General features: G+C 28.0%; 1 protein-coding gene across 1 annotated transcript in view; it reads left to right on the forward strand.

Annotated features, from left to right (window-relative positions):
- The window catches only part of BDBG_16219 (uncharacterized protein), a gene marked incomplete at both ends in the record, with an annotated part of 1004 nt that extends 698 nt beyond the window's left edge, over positions 1-306 (forward strand). Inside the window, one exon of the mRNA XM_031724215.1 lies at positions 224-306. Coding sequence (XP_031576102.1) covers positions 224-306 — 83 coding nt within the window. The remainder of the gene's footprint in view (positions 1-223) is intronic.
- Positions 307-16078: the final 15772 nt, after the last annotated feature.

The raw sequence follows: 16078 nt of genomic DNA on the forward strand, positions 1-16078 counted from the left end.
TTCGAAGATATAACTCTATTCAACTGAGAAAAGAGTCTATATAACTAAATTTAATTGAGTTCAGACAAAGTAGAAGAAATGCCTCTGTTCTAGTATATATAAAGATACTTGAACAATTAAAGATCTCTGAAGTAAGAGTAGCAGATTTGAAAATGAGAGTTCATAAATACAAAGACTCAAGAATGAATCTCAAAGCTCAAACACAGTGTTCAAAGTGTTAAAGATATGAACACTTTACAATCTCTTATTTTAGAGACTCAAAATATGCATTCTGTGCTAGAGATTACAAAACTAGTGAGTATAAATGTGAAACTTGCTTAAAAATAGATGAAATATATTAGTACACTTTGCTTAAATGCTCTAATTGCAAAGAAAAACATGCATCTAGCTTAAAAGAATATATGTTTACTTCAAGAACTCAAAAGAACTGAAGAAAAGATGAAGCTCAAAGTCAATCTATAACTGAAGATAGTCAAGCCAGTAAATCTACAACTGTAAGCTTAAAAAGAAGAAACTCTTAACTATCTAATGCTTCAAACTTCAATTCTTCAGCTTAATGTAAACAGAATTTGAATTCTCAAACTTCTGTTAAGATTAGAGAATTGAGAAATGACTCTGATGATAAACTAGATATAATGTAAGTAGTTGAGATTTCTGCTTTTCAAAATAGCTATAATCTACTATCTGATAATAGTGATTAGATTCTACTCTATCTCTACTCTCTTTTAGTATGAATATACAACAAAAATAACAAAAAAAGTTTAAAACTCTTCAAAAATCACATTTATTCAAAATAATGTGAATAGAAACTCAAATTGTATTTATTCTTATCTTTAAATTATATTTGAATAAAAAGTTGATTTTATACTGCTTCAGAAACTGAATTTTGATGCTGAGTAAAAATATATCATTTCTTATTCAAGCTACTGCTGCTTTCTATCTCAAAAGTCTGAGATAAAGTAAAGAGTAGTGATCTATGAAAGAAAAAGATTCAGATATTAATTTAATCTAAGATTTGATATCATGTCTGACTCTGATATTCTGTTGAGTGATATTATAGATAAAGAGAATGAGTTTGATACTATACAGCTTATAAATATCTATAATGAAAAGTCATTGAAGAAAAATAACAATATCTGAACAATTAATAGAGAATTTCTGAACATAAGTTTATTAAGAAACTCTATAATTATAGGAGATTTCAATGCACATCATTTCTGATGAAATTCAGAATGTAAAAGAGTAGTAAGAGCAGATAATCTGATTAAATGAATCTTTGAGCATTCAATAGATTTAGTTAACAAGTGTGATCAATAAACATTCTTTAGAAAAGATATGAAACAGAAATCTATTATAGATCTAATTTTCATATTATAAAATTTAATTAAAAAAAAGACTTGTAAACTGATTTATTAATTTAAATAAGACATCAGTATCAGATTATGAGATTATTCAATTTAATATTAAACTGAGTGAAAAATAAATAAGTGAAAATTCTCTTCTCTCTAATCAGTTTAACTTTGAAAAAGCTGATTGAAAAGCAGTTGAAGAAAACATAAAACTGTTAAAATCTGAAAGACAGAGTGAGCTATATTGAAATTCTGGTCAAGATATCTCAAATGAAATGCTTAAGAATAGAGTGAAGCTCATTACATCTATTATTCTAACAAGTATTACAGATAATATTTCAAAGAGAAAGTCTTCTGAGTATTTAAAACCTTGATAAAATAAGAATATTATATCTAAAAGAAAATAATTAGCTACTGCTAGAAGAGATTGAAAGAATAATATAATTTCTAATAAAGAGTTTAAAGCTGTCAGAAATGAATATTTTTCAGATATTAAAAGAGCTAAAACAGACTGCTGAAATAAATTTCTTGAAGAAGTATAAGAAAAGGAAGTTTTTAAAGCTTTTATCTATACTAAAACAAGAAGTGTAGCAAAACTTTCAGCCTTAGAATATAAGTTTCAGAATGAATTATATACAGTAAACTCTTTTGAGAAAAAACATCAAGCTTTTATAAGAACTCTCTTTCAAAACTTATCAGATTCAGATTCAGAGAAAGAGAATATATCACTTCTCAACTATACTGATGAAAATGACTAGGAATAACCTGGTCTTACATAAGATGAATTAGAGTCAGCTATCTTCTCAAGTTCAGTTAAAACTGCTGCAGGACCTGATTAAATTAATTACTTAATTATTCAAAATACATACTTCTACTTAAAGAATGAATATTTTGAGCTCTTTTTTAATCTCTTGAAAAATGAATATTATTCTGAATACTGAAGAGAAGTTACTGAGGTAATTCTTATAAAATCTAATAGAAAAACTTTAATTTCTAAGTTATATAGAGCAATATCTCTATTGAACTGTCTAGAAAAGGTTTTAGAAAAGATCATAGCTACTTAACTATCTTTTATAAGCTCTATTAGTAATTCTCTTTTATTCAGTAAATAAATGAGAGATAGAAAATAATATTCTACAATTGACACTGTTCTCTCAGTTGTTCATAATATTTAAATAACAAAGTATAAAGATCTGATCTCAACTGCAGTTTTTATTGATATAAAAGAAGTATTTAATCATGTTTTAAAGTTAAAGTTAATTCAGACTTTGAAGATGATAAAACTGTCACTTTCTCTAATAAAATGAGTTAACTGTTTTATATCTAAAAGAATCATACAACTTTTCTTTGATGGAATAAAATAAGATAAGACTGAGATAAAAATAGAAGTACTGTCAGAATCTCTAATCTCACTCATTTTATTTGCAATATATCTATTCAAAAATTGAAATATAATAATAGTGTAATTTCTGAGTTATGTGAATGATATTGATCTAGTCTCCAGCTCAAAAACTATCAAAGAGAATTTGAAAGTTATTGAAAAAGCTGCAAAGGAAATCTTTGTTAGACTAGATATCAATTAAATTCAATTTAATATGAATAAAACTGACTTAATTCATTTCTTTTCTAGATTCAATGAGAAAGAACTATCTCTAACTGTTTTAAATAGAGAGATTAAACTCAGTGTAAATATCAAATGATTAGAAGTATGATTAAACTCCAAGTTGAATTTTAAATATCACATTCAACAAAGAACTATCAAGACAGAAAGACTACTGAATAACATAATCAGACTATTAAATACAGAGAGAGGTCTATTCTTCCAGGCTATGAGACAGTTATATATAGTCTGTAATATCTCAGTAGCTGATTATGAAGTTTAAGTTTGATGAAATAATCAAGAGAATTTCACTGAACTCTTTCAAAGTCTGTAAAACAGAGCTTTGAGAAGAATTCTGAGAGCATTTAAATCATCTTCTATTAAAGTAATGAAAATTGAAGCTTCAATTCTCTCTTCTACTATTAGATTTGAAAAGACCTGTCTAAACTATACACTGAGAGTTATAAAGATGAGCTCAAATCATATAATCAGAGAAAGAGTTTCTTCTTCATTTTCATTAATTAACTCTGAAAAGAAACTGAATTGAAACAGATTTCTTGATTGAAATGAAAATAATTCTTCAAAGAAAATGTCTTCTCAACTGTACAGACTATACTCACTGATTAAAAATCAATTTTCTTCTTTAAATGTTAAAAAAGTTGATCATGAGAAGATATCTCTCTGAAGAAAAAAGCTTGAATCTCTTATAGACTTACAAATAAGTGAACTATCTAAGAAGAAAGAATATGAACAGTATTTGAAGAGAATTTCTACAATCAATATAGAAGATTCTATTCTGATTTATTCAGATCACTTCAAAAATGAGAATTTGAATAGATTAGACACAGACATGGCTTATACTGAAGATAATATCAATTTTATCTCAGATTTCTGAAATTTAGACTGTGAATCTGAAGTCTTTGATGCTGAACTATTTACAATAGTAAAAGCTTTCAAACTCATTGAAATAAAATCTCATAAAAGAGAAAATAGTTTGAAAGAGATATGAATATTTACTGATAGTCAAGCTGCTTTAAAAAGACTTAGAAATAGTCAGATTCATAATGATCAAATAAATCTTAAACTAATCTTAAACTTTGTTTTGAAAATTCAAAAGAGAAGGATATCAAAACTGATAATTTGTCTATACTAAGTTCCTACTCATATGAATATTCATGACAATGAATTGACTGATTCAGCTGTAAAAAAGAGTTCAGAATTAAGCAGATCTATTCAAAAAATTATGTTCTGATCTTTTATAAAGAGAAAAATAAAAGAATCTTGTTTAGATAAGTGAAATGAAAGCTGGCAGAAACAAAAGAAGAGTATACATTATTCAAGATTTGAAATAAAACCCAAGTGAAAATCTTGTTTAATTAAATGTAGAAAGAAAATATTCTCATCTATAATACAGCTGAAACTAGAATATGACTACTTTGAATCTTATATACAAAGATTTGATGATAGATTTGATTCAATAGAATGCTCATTCTGCAATGCAAATGAGAATTCTAAGTATATTGTAATGCACTGTGTATTATACAATAATCTCAGAGTCAGATTGAAAGAGAAGTATAATCTAAATCAATTAAATATGAGATTCTTATTTTCAACTGAGACAGAAATTAAATACTTAATAGACTTTCTATCAGAAACTCAAGCAGCTACAAGAAAATGACTAAATTCAGAAATATCTGAATATGAAGAGGAGGAAATCAATCAGATATAGTCTATTAAAACAGCTATATACTATCTTTTAATAATTTGTTTTGTTACAGTCTCTCTTTACTTTATCTTTTTTTTTTAATTCCTTTCTATCTATCTATTTAATGTATCTATCTTTAAGACTGTGTTCTCTTTTCTTTCGTCATGATATTGTCAAATGATTTCAAAGTATCAGAAGATGTTAAAATACTGGAATTTGTAAACAGTTTTTGTATTCTGGGCTGAAATTTTCTGATTGTGCATATCTGAAATTGATGAATGTATAATAGTTAACTTTACAGATATAGGAAAAACTCTGAGAACTAAAAGTACTCAGATAGATGTCATAGTCTCTGACTGCATACATCTATAATTGAAGAATAATAATAATAATAATATTATCAGTTTCAGAGTGATAGACAGTTGACAAACAGTGTGAAATCTTGAGAACTTGACAGATTCTTATTCAGAGAGTACTTATAAATTGACACCTTCAATCTGATACTATAGATCTCAGTAATTCATACATCTGATAGAATTAGCTCTGTAGAAAAGCTTCAGTGACTTATTCAGTATTTATCTTATTACAAGATTTCAATATTGTACTCTTGCTCAATCAGTTCATAATGATCAGAATGTTTCTATAACTCTTACTCTCAGAGACATTAACAGCAAAGTCAATTATCATATCTTATCAGATTCTATCAGAAATATTAAGTCATTTTAGCATGTCTTTTCTACAATCTCTTCATAAGATGATGAAAGAACAATAGTTGCAGTTTCAGATAAAGTGTCTAATACTGTTTAATATCTCAGATCAATAGAATTCTTAAGAGATTATTTAATACAGTTATTCACAGTCTGAATAACTGATCATGTATAAATTATATATCTCTTGCATTATTCATGTGTATAAGAGTTCAGAGTGAGAGACTCAGCATTATTCACAGAATCATAGAGTATTATTATTGTTGATTAATTATTCTAAGATGTTGATTCTTATATGTAGTTCTGAGAGAAATCAGAGTGCTTTTTATTATACTACTTCAGTGAGTATTTAAAGAAGTTTATCAATTTGAGCTGCTGTATATCATAGTTCATCTAATATAGATTTAGAAGAAGTTGAGATATCAGTGACAGTTCTAATTGAAGAAGTATATATAATGTCATGAGCTGTTTCATCTTGATCAATCAATATCTTTGAATCTAAGAGCTGATATTCTCAGTTCATTCAATAAGTGTCTGTTACATTGAAAGATATATTTTACTCTCATTGTGAGAGAGCATCTGTTATCAAGTTCTAACTGTCAGAACAGTAGTGTATGGTAAAATGAAAGCGGCTTAAGAACTCAGATTATCACATCTGTCATTCAGTGAGTTTACAGATAGTAGTAAAGTACTTAAGATTCTTATGATCTGTAATTATCTCAAATTCAGAGACACTTCAGAGTTCAGAGTTTCATTCTTTTAGACAGTGTATAATTATAAGAAGTTTCTTATCATAGATCTCATAATTGTATTCAGTGAGACTCAGTTGCTTAGACATGAAGATATATAATTATAAGACATCTTTATTATCATATTACAATATAGCTTCTTCTGTGATATAGTCAGAGAAATTAGCTTCAATAACTATCTTATAATCAGAATTGAATATTATCAGCAGAGAGATATTAATGAATATCTTCTTCATTTATATAAATGCAGCTTCAGTATTTACTGATCATTGAAATACTGAGTCTTTCTTAGTGAGTTTTATAAGTGATCTCATAATATCTGAGAAGTTTCATATAAATCACTGATAGAAGTGAGTGAATTCAATGAAGCTTTGTATATCTTTCACAGTGTATGAGATCTCTTATTCAAGAATAGCAGAGATCTTTTGAGAAGTCATTCAAATTTTCTTATCAGCTTCTATGATGAAGTCTAGATATTTTGTACTTTTAATCTTAAAATCATACTTGTCTATGTCTATCAGTAGTTCTGCATTCTGTAGTTATTATAATATCTTTTGTACATATTCTTGATATTCTTTCTTGAACTCATCAGTGAAGATGAGAATGTTATCAAGATATATAGATATGAATTTATCAAGAAAATCTCAGAGTGCTTAGTTAATATACTTCTGAAATATACTGAGAGTATTAGTCAGTTCAAAGAGTGTCATAACTTATTCAAAGAGATTATATTGTGTTCAGAATGCTGTAAGTCACTCATCTTCTTCAATGATATGAATTCTATGAAATGTAGCAATGATATTTAACTTTGTAAATCATTGAGCTTGTTCAATGTAAGCTAGAGTTTCATTGATAAGAGATAAAGAATAACACTTTTTCTTTATTAATCTGTTCAGTTCTTGATAGTTCATACAGAATTGAAGTTCTTTATCTGATTTCTTTGTAAAGAGAATAGAAGCTGCAGAGAAAGAGTTACTAATATATATGAATTCTTTATTCAACAGATTATTAAGTGTCTTTTGAAGAAGAAGAAGTTCGTCTCAGAATATGTTATAAAGAGAGTCTCATGATAATTCAGAGTCTGTATTATTCTTCTTTTCTAACTTGATGCTGTGATTCACTTCAGAGTCTTGTAAGAGAGATATATTCATAATATTGTCTTGTTGAAAGATATCTAGATTTTCATGATATTATTGAGAGAGTTTCATACAAGAATCTATTATTATAACACAGAATAACTTTTCTAGAGTCTTTTTAATATTAGTCAGACTGACAGAGTAGATTATCATATAATTCTACTGTTAATGATCTTGTCAGCAATTCTGTCAGTGACTTCATTTTTAAAGTACTTTATACACATTAACAGTGATATGTGTCAGGTTCATGATTTTATAAATATCATCTTTGTGAATTCTATCATTATTAGAGAATATTAAGCTTCTATTCTGAGTATTCAGTAAGATGCCTTGTTCAGATAGTCAGACAAGTTCTAATATAAGATTATAATCAAGATTATCAACTTTATAGACATAGATATCTTCATGTTGATATTCTTTAACATCTATGGTTAGTTTTACTATATAACAGGTGCAAATATTCTTTGAATCATTAAATTCTGCAAGAAGTTAGAGTTTTGATAAGAGAATACACTGAAGATTACAACATCTTATAACTGAAGATTTAATCATTGTATAATGACATAGATCACTGTCTATTATGACTTTCATATTATATATATTATCTATCACAGTAGATACAAGAATTGCATTCATTGTCATTTTTTCTTCAAATCATTGTCATCTGATCTCTTCAAGCTCCTGCTTCTAAATTTGAACAGAAGCTAATCTTTTCCCTGTTTTATCAGAGTATTTATATAGATATCTTCTGAATCTTTCTCTAATGTAATGTAATTGATATGAACTGCCAGTGTTGATCTTTGTTTTGAATAAGAAGATATATAGGCTGATTAACAGTTAAAAGTGATATGTTCTGATCAGTTACAGTTGATGCACATTTCTCATTGACATCAATCAGTGACTTCTTCAGAGGTGATCTCAGGAACTCAGAAGCCTGTTCAAATGATGAAGACTCTTGCTTATGTATAGACATTTAAGTCTACTCAGTTCATAGCATCTGCATCATTATTGTTATTTCTCAGTGCAGATGTATGAGTGACTGAGTTATTCCTCAGTATAGATATATAAGTGTAATATCTTCTATCACTGTTCTGTATACTCTTGAGCTTGACGAGACAGTTATTTAATGTTCAGAGTTATATACAGAAATCTTCATAAGTCTGATCTTCATCTACACTTATGAGAGTCTGTAGAAGTTTAAAAGTTAATGTCTTCTTGAGTATATTAATCTTGATTTAATTCTCTCAAGATTAATCACCTGCTTCTAAGATCTTGATGTTGAAGTCAGGAATAAATGTTATAAGAGAAGTGTTTCTCTGTTAAGCACTCTATAATCAATCTAATACTTTCTGTTGCATGGCAGTGTCTCAGAACAGAATATCAAGATATTTAATAATATTATCAGATGTTTGTAACACTGATTCACATGCTTTCATTCATGAATGAAACTTCTGTTTTATGTGATTCTTCAATCATTCTTTGATATATCAATCTTGATTGATTAATAAACTGATGACATCTTCATCTACACTTAGTTGCAGCATTTTCATCTTCATGATGAGTAGAGAGTGAGATTGAAAGCCTTAAATATACAGAAGTATCTAAGCATTCTTTCAGCACTTTTATATTTAATTCTGTCAGTATTGAAATTGTCTGTGCAGAGGTTCCTTGTTGAGATAATTGTTGAATTTCTTCATATTGATGTTGTTGAGTTGCATGCATATTAGTTATTTATTATTATTGTAATTTCAACATTACACAGAGTCACTGTGACACTGTGTCTATACTCATGTTTGAGAGTTCTCTCATACTATCATTAGACATGTTTATATCAATCATTGAATATGTGATATCTGTGAGATCAGAAGAAGTGTAATTATATGAATATCTCATACATCTATAGTATCAGAACTCTCAGATCTTTTACTGATATTCTCTTTGTAAGATCTTATTCTCTTTGTAAGATATTGTTACAGAGTCAGAGTGATTGATAAGTAAGCTTCTATCTGAGAACTCAGTGTTCACTTAACTGATTGAGACTCAGTGTTTACTTAACTGTTTAACTGTTTCTCTATTTCTTATACATTGTTACATGTTTGAATATCTCAGTAAGTAATCATTTCTAATAAGGAGATGAAGAACATTTTTCAACTGTAAGAGATCTACACTGAATAGATTTGTATAATATATAGATCTTATATAACAAAGTGAAAAATGTTAGAGAAGAAAAGAAAGAGAAAGTGTGAGAATCAGTGATCAGAGTGAATATTTATATGCATACATAACAGTGTACACAGTGAAGCTTCGGGGCGGAAGAATAGGAATTCCGTAGGTTTTCGGCCGAGGATCAGCGACTGAGAATCGGAATGATAGGAATCTGTGAAGTGTAATGGAATAGTCTATATAATTGATCGGGCGCAGCCCGCCACAGCTTCTGTTCAAATTTGCAAGCAGAAGCTTGAAGAGATCAGATGACAATAATTTGAAGAAAAAATAACAATAAATGCAATTCTTGTATCTACTGTAATTAATAACATTTATAATATGAAAGACATGATAGATAGCAGTCTATGTTACTATGCAATGATTAAATCTTCAGTTGTAAGACATTATAATCTTCAGTGTATCCTCTTATTAAAATCTCAATTTCTCACAGAATTTAATGATTCAAAAGACATTCATATCTGTTATATAATAAAACTAAACATAGATGTCAGAGAACATCAATATGAAGATACTTATATATATGAAGTTCATAATCTTGACTATAATCTTATGCTAGAACTTGTCTAGCTATCTAAACAAGGCATCTTATTGAATGATTGAAACAGAAGCTTAATTTTCTCTAACAATAATCAAATCTATGAAGATGATATTCACAAGACTATGAACTTGACACAGATCTCTGTCAACATCTATGAAATGCTCTGAAAAAGCTCTCAACAAAGTCACTGACAAGAACGCTGATAAGATTATAAATAGTAAAATTATGTAACAATCTACTTCACTAGTCTGATCAATATCAAGAAAGCTCTAGAGAAGTTATTCTGTACTATAATAACAGATTCTTATATAAACCTCTCTTAATAATATTATAAATATCTAGATATCTTTCAACAAGATAACATTATGAATACATCTCTTTTACAAGACTCAGAAGTGAATTACAGTATCAAGTTAGAAAAGAAGAATGATAAAGATTTCAAATTATTATAAACTCTTCTTTATAATATATCTTAAGATAAACTTCTTCTTCTTCAGAAGACACTCAATGATCTGTTGAATAAGAAATTCATATATATTAGTAACTCTTTCACTACAGCTTCTATTCTCTTTACAAAGAAATCAGGTGAAGAAGTCTGATTCTATGTGAACTATTGAGATCTGAACAGATTGACAAAGAAAGATCATTATCTCTTATCTCTTATCAATAAAATCTTAGCATGTATCACATGAGCTCAATAATTTATAAAGCTAGATATTATCATTGTGTTTTATAAGATTCATATTACTGAAGAAGACAAGTGACTTACAGTATTTTAAATATATTATAATCTCTTTGAATGAGTAGTCACAGTCTTTGACCTGACTAATACTCTCAGTATATTTCAGAAGTATATTAACTGAGCACTCTGAAATTTCCTTAATAAGTTTATATCTGTATATCTTGATAACATTCTCATCTTAACTGATAAATTCAGAAAGAAATATCAGAAATATGTGTGAAGAGTATTATAATAATTATAAGAAGCAGAACTATTAATAGATATTGATAAGTATGATTTTGAAGTCAAGAGTATAAAATATCTCAGTTTTATCATAGAAGCTGATAAGAAGATTCAAATGAATTCTGACAAGATCTCTGTTATTCTTGAATAAAAAGCTTTATATACTGTGAAAGATATATAAAGCTTCATTGAATTCACTAACTTCTATTGACAATTTATACAAAACTTGTCATATATCATAAGATCACTTACAGAAGTTATCAAGAAGAACTCAGTATTTCAGTGATCAGTGAATACTGAAGCTATATTTATATGAATAAAGAAGATGTTCATTAATACCTCTCTGCTGATAATGTTTAATTCTAATCATAAAACAGTTATTGAAGTCAATTTCTCTGACTCTATCACAGAAGAAGGTATATTACATTTTGATAATAAAGATGTCTTAAAATCAAGCATCTTTATGTCTAAGACACTAAGTCTGACTGAATGCAACTATGAAATCTATAATAAGAAACTTCTCACAATAGTACACTGTCTAGAAGAATGAGACTTTGAGCTTTAAAGTGTCTTCAAATTTGAGATAATCACAGATTATAAGAATCTCAAACACTTCACTATCACTTACAAGCTTACTGAACAACAGATGCAATGATTCAAGCTATTAAGCTGTTTTCATTTCATGATACACTACTGTCTCAGCAGTCAGAACTCAATGACAGATGCTCTCTCACAATAAGAGTCAGATATGTCATTTGATGTAACAGACACTCACTGAATAAATCAAGAGCACTGAGTCTTAAATTCAAAGATATTAGTTAATCAAGATGAAATAACTTATGACACTATACACATTTCTCTGATTAGAACTGTTATTAATATCTCAACTTCTCTCAAATTTACACTAGATGAATTATAACATACAGCAGCTCAAACTGATGAACTTCTTTAAGCACTTATCAAAGCAGTATATCAAGAAGTATCTCAATTCTCTCCAGAACTATATATAAGAATTGACATTTCAGAATATTCAATTGATGATAATAATACTCTATAATTCTGTGAACAATACTGAGTCTCTCACTCTGAACTCTTATGCATCTGAATAATGCAAGAGATGCATGATTTGTGTATAACTGATTATTCAGACTGTAAATAACTGTATTAAATAATCTCTCAAGAGTTCTACTGATCTGAGATATTAAACAGTATTAGATATTTTATTTGAAACTGCAACTATTGCTCTTTCATTATCTCATAAAAAGATCATAGAAAAGATCTACTGAAATCACTCAATATCTCTAATAGAATCTGACAAGATGTGATAATTAACTTTACTATTAATCTCTCTAAGAGTAAGAGTTGTAAGAATATTCTGATTATTATTAACTGACTGAGTAAAGATGTAATATTAAAACCTTATAATAAGATAAACACTGAACAAGTTACTGAAGTCTTTCTACAAAGCCTGCTCTATTAGATGTATAAATTACTGAGATCTGTAGTATCAGATTAACATCATCAATTCATAAGCACTCTCCGATTAAGAATCTATGAAGTTCTCAAGATTATATACTATTTATCAACTGTCTATCACTCTGAGACTGATGATGTATCAGAGTAAATAATTCAGACAGTGAAGAATTATCTTTATAAGTTCTGTAACTAATTATAAGATATCTGATATAATCTTCTTCTACACACTGAAGTTACTGTCAATGATCAAGATACTGTTTTAATAGATATAAGCTCATTCTTTCTTACATATAAATTTCATATGAAAGTGTTGAATCTTCTAGAGATTATACATTTCATATCAAATCTCTGCAGTCTGTTTCAGATCACTGATAATATAGTAATAAAGCTCTGAGATATCTGTGATTGAGCAGAGGTCTTTGTAACAACTGTGAAAAAAAATTAAAAAGATTAAGTCAATATTTAATAAGGTTCTGCAGAACAGTATAAGATAGAAGATCTTGTATAATTGAATCTTAAAAATATACAGATTACACACTCATTCTGTACATTGAATTATCATCATGTGAAATACACAGTGACAGAAGTTCTAGACAGTTATAACTATCATCTTAATACTTTGTCAGAGATTCATGATATATTTTACACAAGCTTGCTTCATCATGCTGTTATCAACTCATTTTCTTCTCAACTGACTTCTGACTGACAGCTGCTAGGAATTATAGAAGAAGATAATGAACTTGATTCAGAGATTAAGAATACTCTTGATAAGAGACTCTGTGACTGCAGCTGATAATATCTTGTAAAATGAGTCAGCTATAATCACCTGATCTGAACTCTGAGTTTTGTATTATCTGAGACTGCAGCTCTTGACTGATGAGAACTACATATGATTAGAGAAGAGAGAGGCTAATATGATAAGCTGTGTCTGATGAATTATATAAACTATTTCATTACACTTCATAGATTCCGCTGAAAGCGCCGATTCTCAGTCATTCTCAATCATCAATTCTCAGCTGAAAAACCTATGAAATTTCTATTCTTCCACCTCAAAGCTTCATTATATATGTTATTATGTACATGTATAAATATTCACTCTGATTGCTGATTCTTACACTTTCTCTTTCTTTTCCTTCTTTAACATTTTTCACTTTTATATTATAAGATCTATATATTATACTGATCTATTCGGCGTAGGCCTCTTACACATTAAGAGAATTAAGTTAATGTTGACTGAGATTGTGCTGAGCAATATAAGATAGAAGATCTTGTATAATTAAATCTTAAAAATATATAGATTACATATCTGTCTCATACACTGAACTATCATTATATTAAATACAAGATGATAGAAGTTCTGAACAGTCATAATTATTACCTTGATACATTATCAGAGATTCATGATGTCTTTTATACAAGCTTACTTCATTATATTATCACTGACTCATTTTCTTCTCAACTAACTTTCAACTGACAGCTGTCAGAGATTATAGAAGAAGATAATGAACTTGAATAAGAGATTAAAGATATTCTTGATAAAAGACCTCACAGCTGTGATGAATAATATCTTGTAAAATGAGTTAGATATAATTGTCTGATCTGAACTCTGAGCTCTGCATTATTTAAAACAGCAGCTCTCAACTGATGAGAATTATATGCCTGTGACTCTATCTCACTTCTGAAAAGAGAAGACTAATGTAGTAAGCTACATCTGATTGATATATTATTTCATTACACCTTATAGATTTCTGCTGAAAGCTCTGATTCTCAGTTATTAATTCTTATAAGATTTCTACTAAAAGCTCTGATTCTCAATCACTGTTTCTCAGCTGAAGAACTCACAGAGTTTCTATTCTTTCTTCTTAGAGCTTTATCTTGTACGCGTATAAATATTTACTCTGATCACTGATTCTCACACTTTCTCTTTCATTTTCCTTCTCTAATGTTTTTCACTTTTATTATATAAGATCTATATATTATACTGATCTATTTAGCGTAGACCTCTTACAAGATGCTTTTGAACTTCAAACTAAGAAAATTGAAAAACAATGTTATACTCTACTATAATCTAGAATATATGAAGACTCTCTATCTGAAGCACTTATTTAGATATGACTTAATAGCTTATATACACAAGAAATTCAGTTACTTAAAAAGCTCTGAACTCATGAATATACTTGAATCAAGAGTGTACTAGCTAAGCATGACTGAAAACATTAAGATATATACTTATAAGTGCCTGAATTATCAGGTTGCAAAAAAATCCAAGAAAGAATTAGAATATGAAAAAGTGTAATATCAGATAAAAAGTATAATACAGTTATTTAAGTAATAAAGAATGAATTTTATAGATATATTACTGTAAACATTAAATTAAAATTATTGAATAATCACTTCTATTAACTGTATCACTGATTGATCAGTAGTGAAGGCAGTTTCAGAGACAACTGAGAAAATAGTAGTAAAGTTCTTATACAATGAGATCTATATTAACTACGAAATATTATGTGAAATTCTGACTGATAATAATGTGAATCTCATAGAAGAAGTGATGAGGCATTTTATAAGCTAATTACAGATAAGATATCATAGAACAATATTATATCACTTACAGATAAATGAGAAGATGAAATACATGAATGAAATTCTGAGTAATATGCTGATGAAATATCTAGTGAGCAAGTCTATGAGATTATAAGATACAGATCTTAGACAGACACTATTAGTCACACAAATTCAGCAGTATACAGTCTTTAAGTGTTTATTATTCTATCTGTTATACAGATTGTATCCGCGCATTCTGAAGAATACTTCAAAAAAGCTGAGAGAGAAAGCAGCAGTTATGAATATAAAATCAAGATTGAAAGAGATCAGCTATATATATATAAAAGCTAATAAATTACTTCTGAACTAGGTAATTCAATTAAAAAAAATATAAGACTCACTAGTTAAGAAATTGAGTCTTAAGATAAGAATGTAAGTTCTTGTATACAATGAGAGTTCTAAGAAGTTTCAATCTAGATAGTTTAAGCTTTATAAAATACTTAAATTACACTCTCTGAGAATATATGCATTGAAAGAATCAGAGAGACAGATCTTACACAACTTAATAAATAATTCATATCTTATAGAGATGAAGATACAAGATCTGAGTAAATTATAATTACTTACAGCACTATTATCAGTATTGAAAAAGAAGAGACTTATAATTAAAAAGCCTTGAAAAGTAAGAAAAATTATAGATACTTATAAATTAGATAATCTCACTTATTCTGATCTTTTTATAGTAATAGAAAATGAATGAGAAGTAATGAAGAAATTAGACAAATATTATACTTTAATAAGTGATAAGACTGTAGCTGACTGTATAATATCACACTGTAGATAGTAGATATAACATGATAAAGAGTAGTCTTCAAGTAGCAGACTTATACATGAGTCAGATCACAGAAGAAAAAGAGATTCAGAGTTAAATTTAACTGTCTATATCAGTTTAATTACAGAGATAACAGAGAATAAAACATCTGAAACATTTATAAATATATGAGACTAAGCTATCTTAATTTCTGAAAATTCTAAGAGATTGAGTAAGATTAGTTTTCAATGAGCTGTTTACTGTAGTAGTCTG

This window comes from Blastomyces gilchristii (genome assembly GCF_000003855.2).
Source record: "Blastomyces gilchristii SLH14081 genomic scaffold supercont1.2, whole genome shotgun sequence".
Lineage (NCBI taxonomy): Eukaryota > Fungi > Ascomycota > Eurotiomycetes > Onygenales > Ajellomycetaceae > Blastomyces > Blastomyces gilchristii.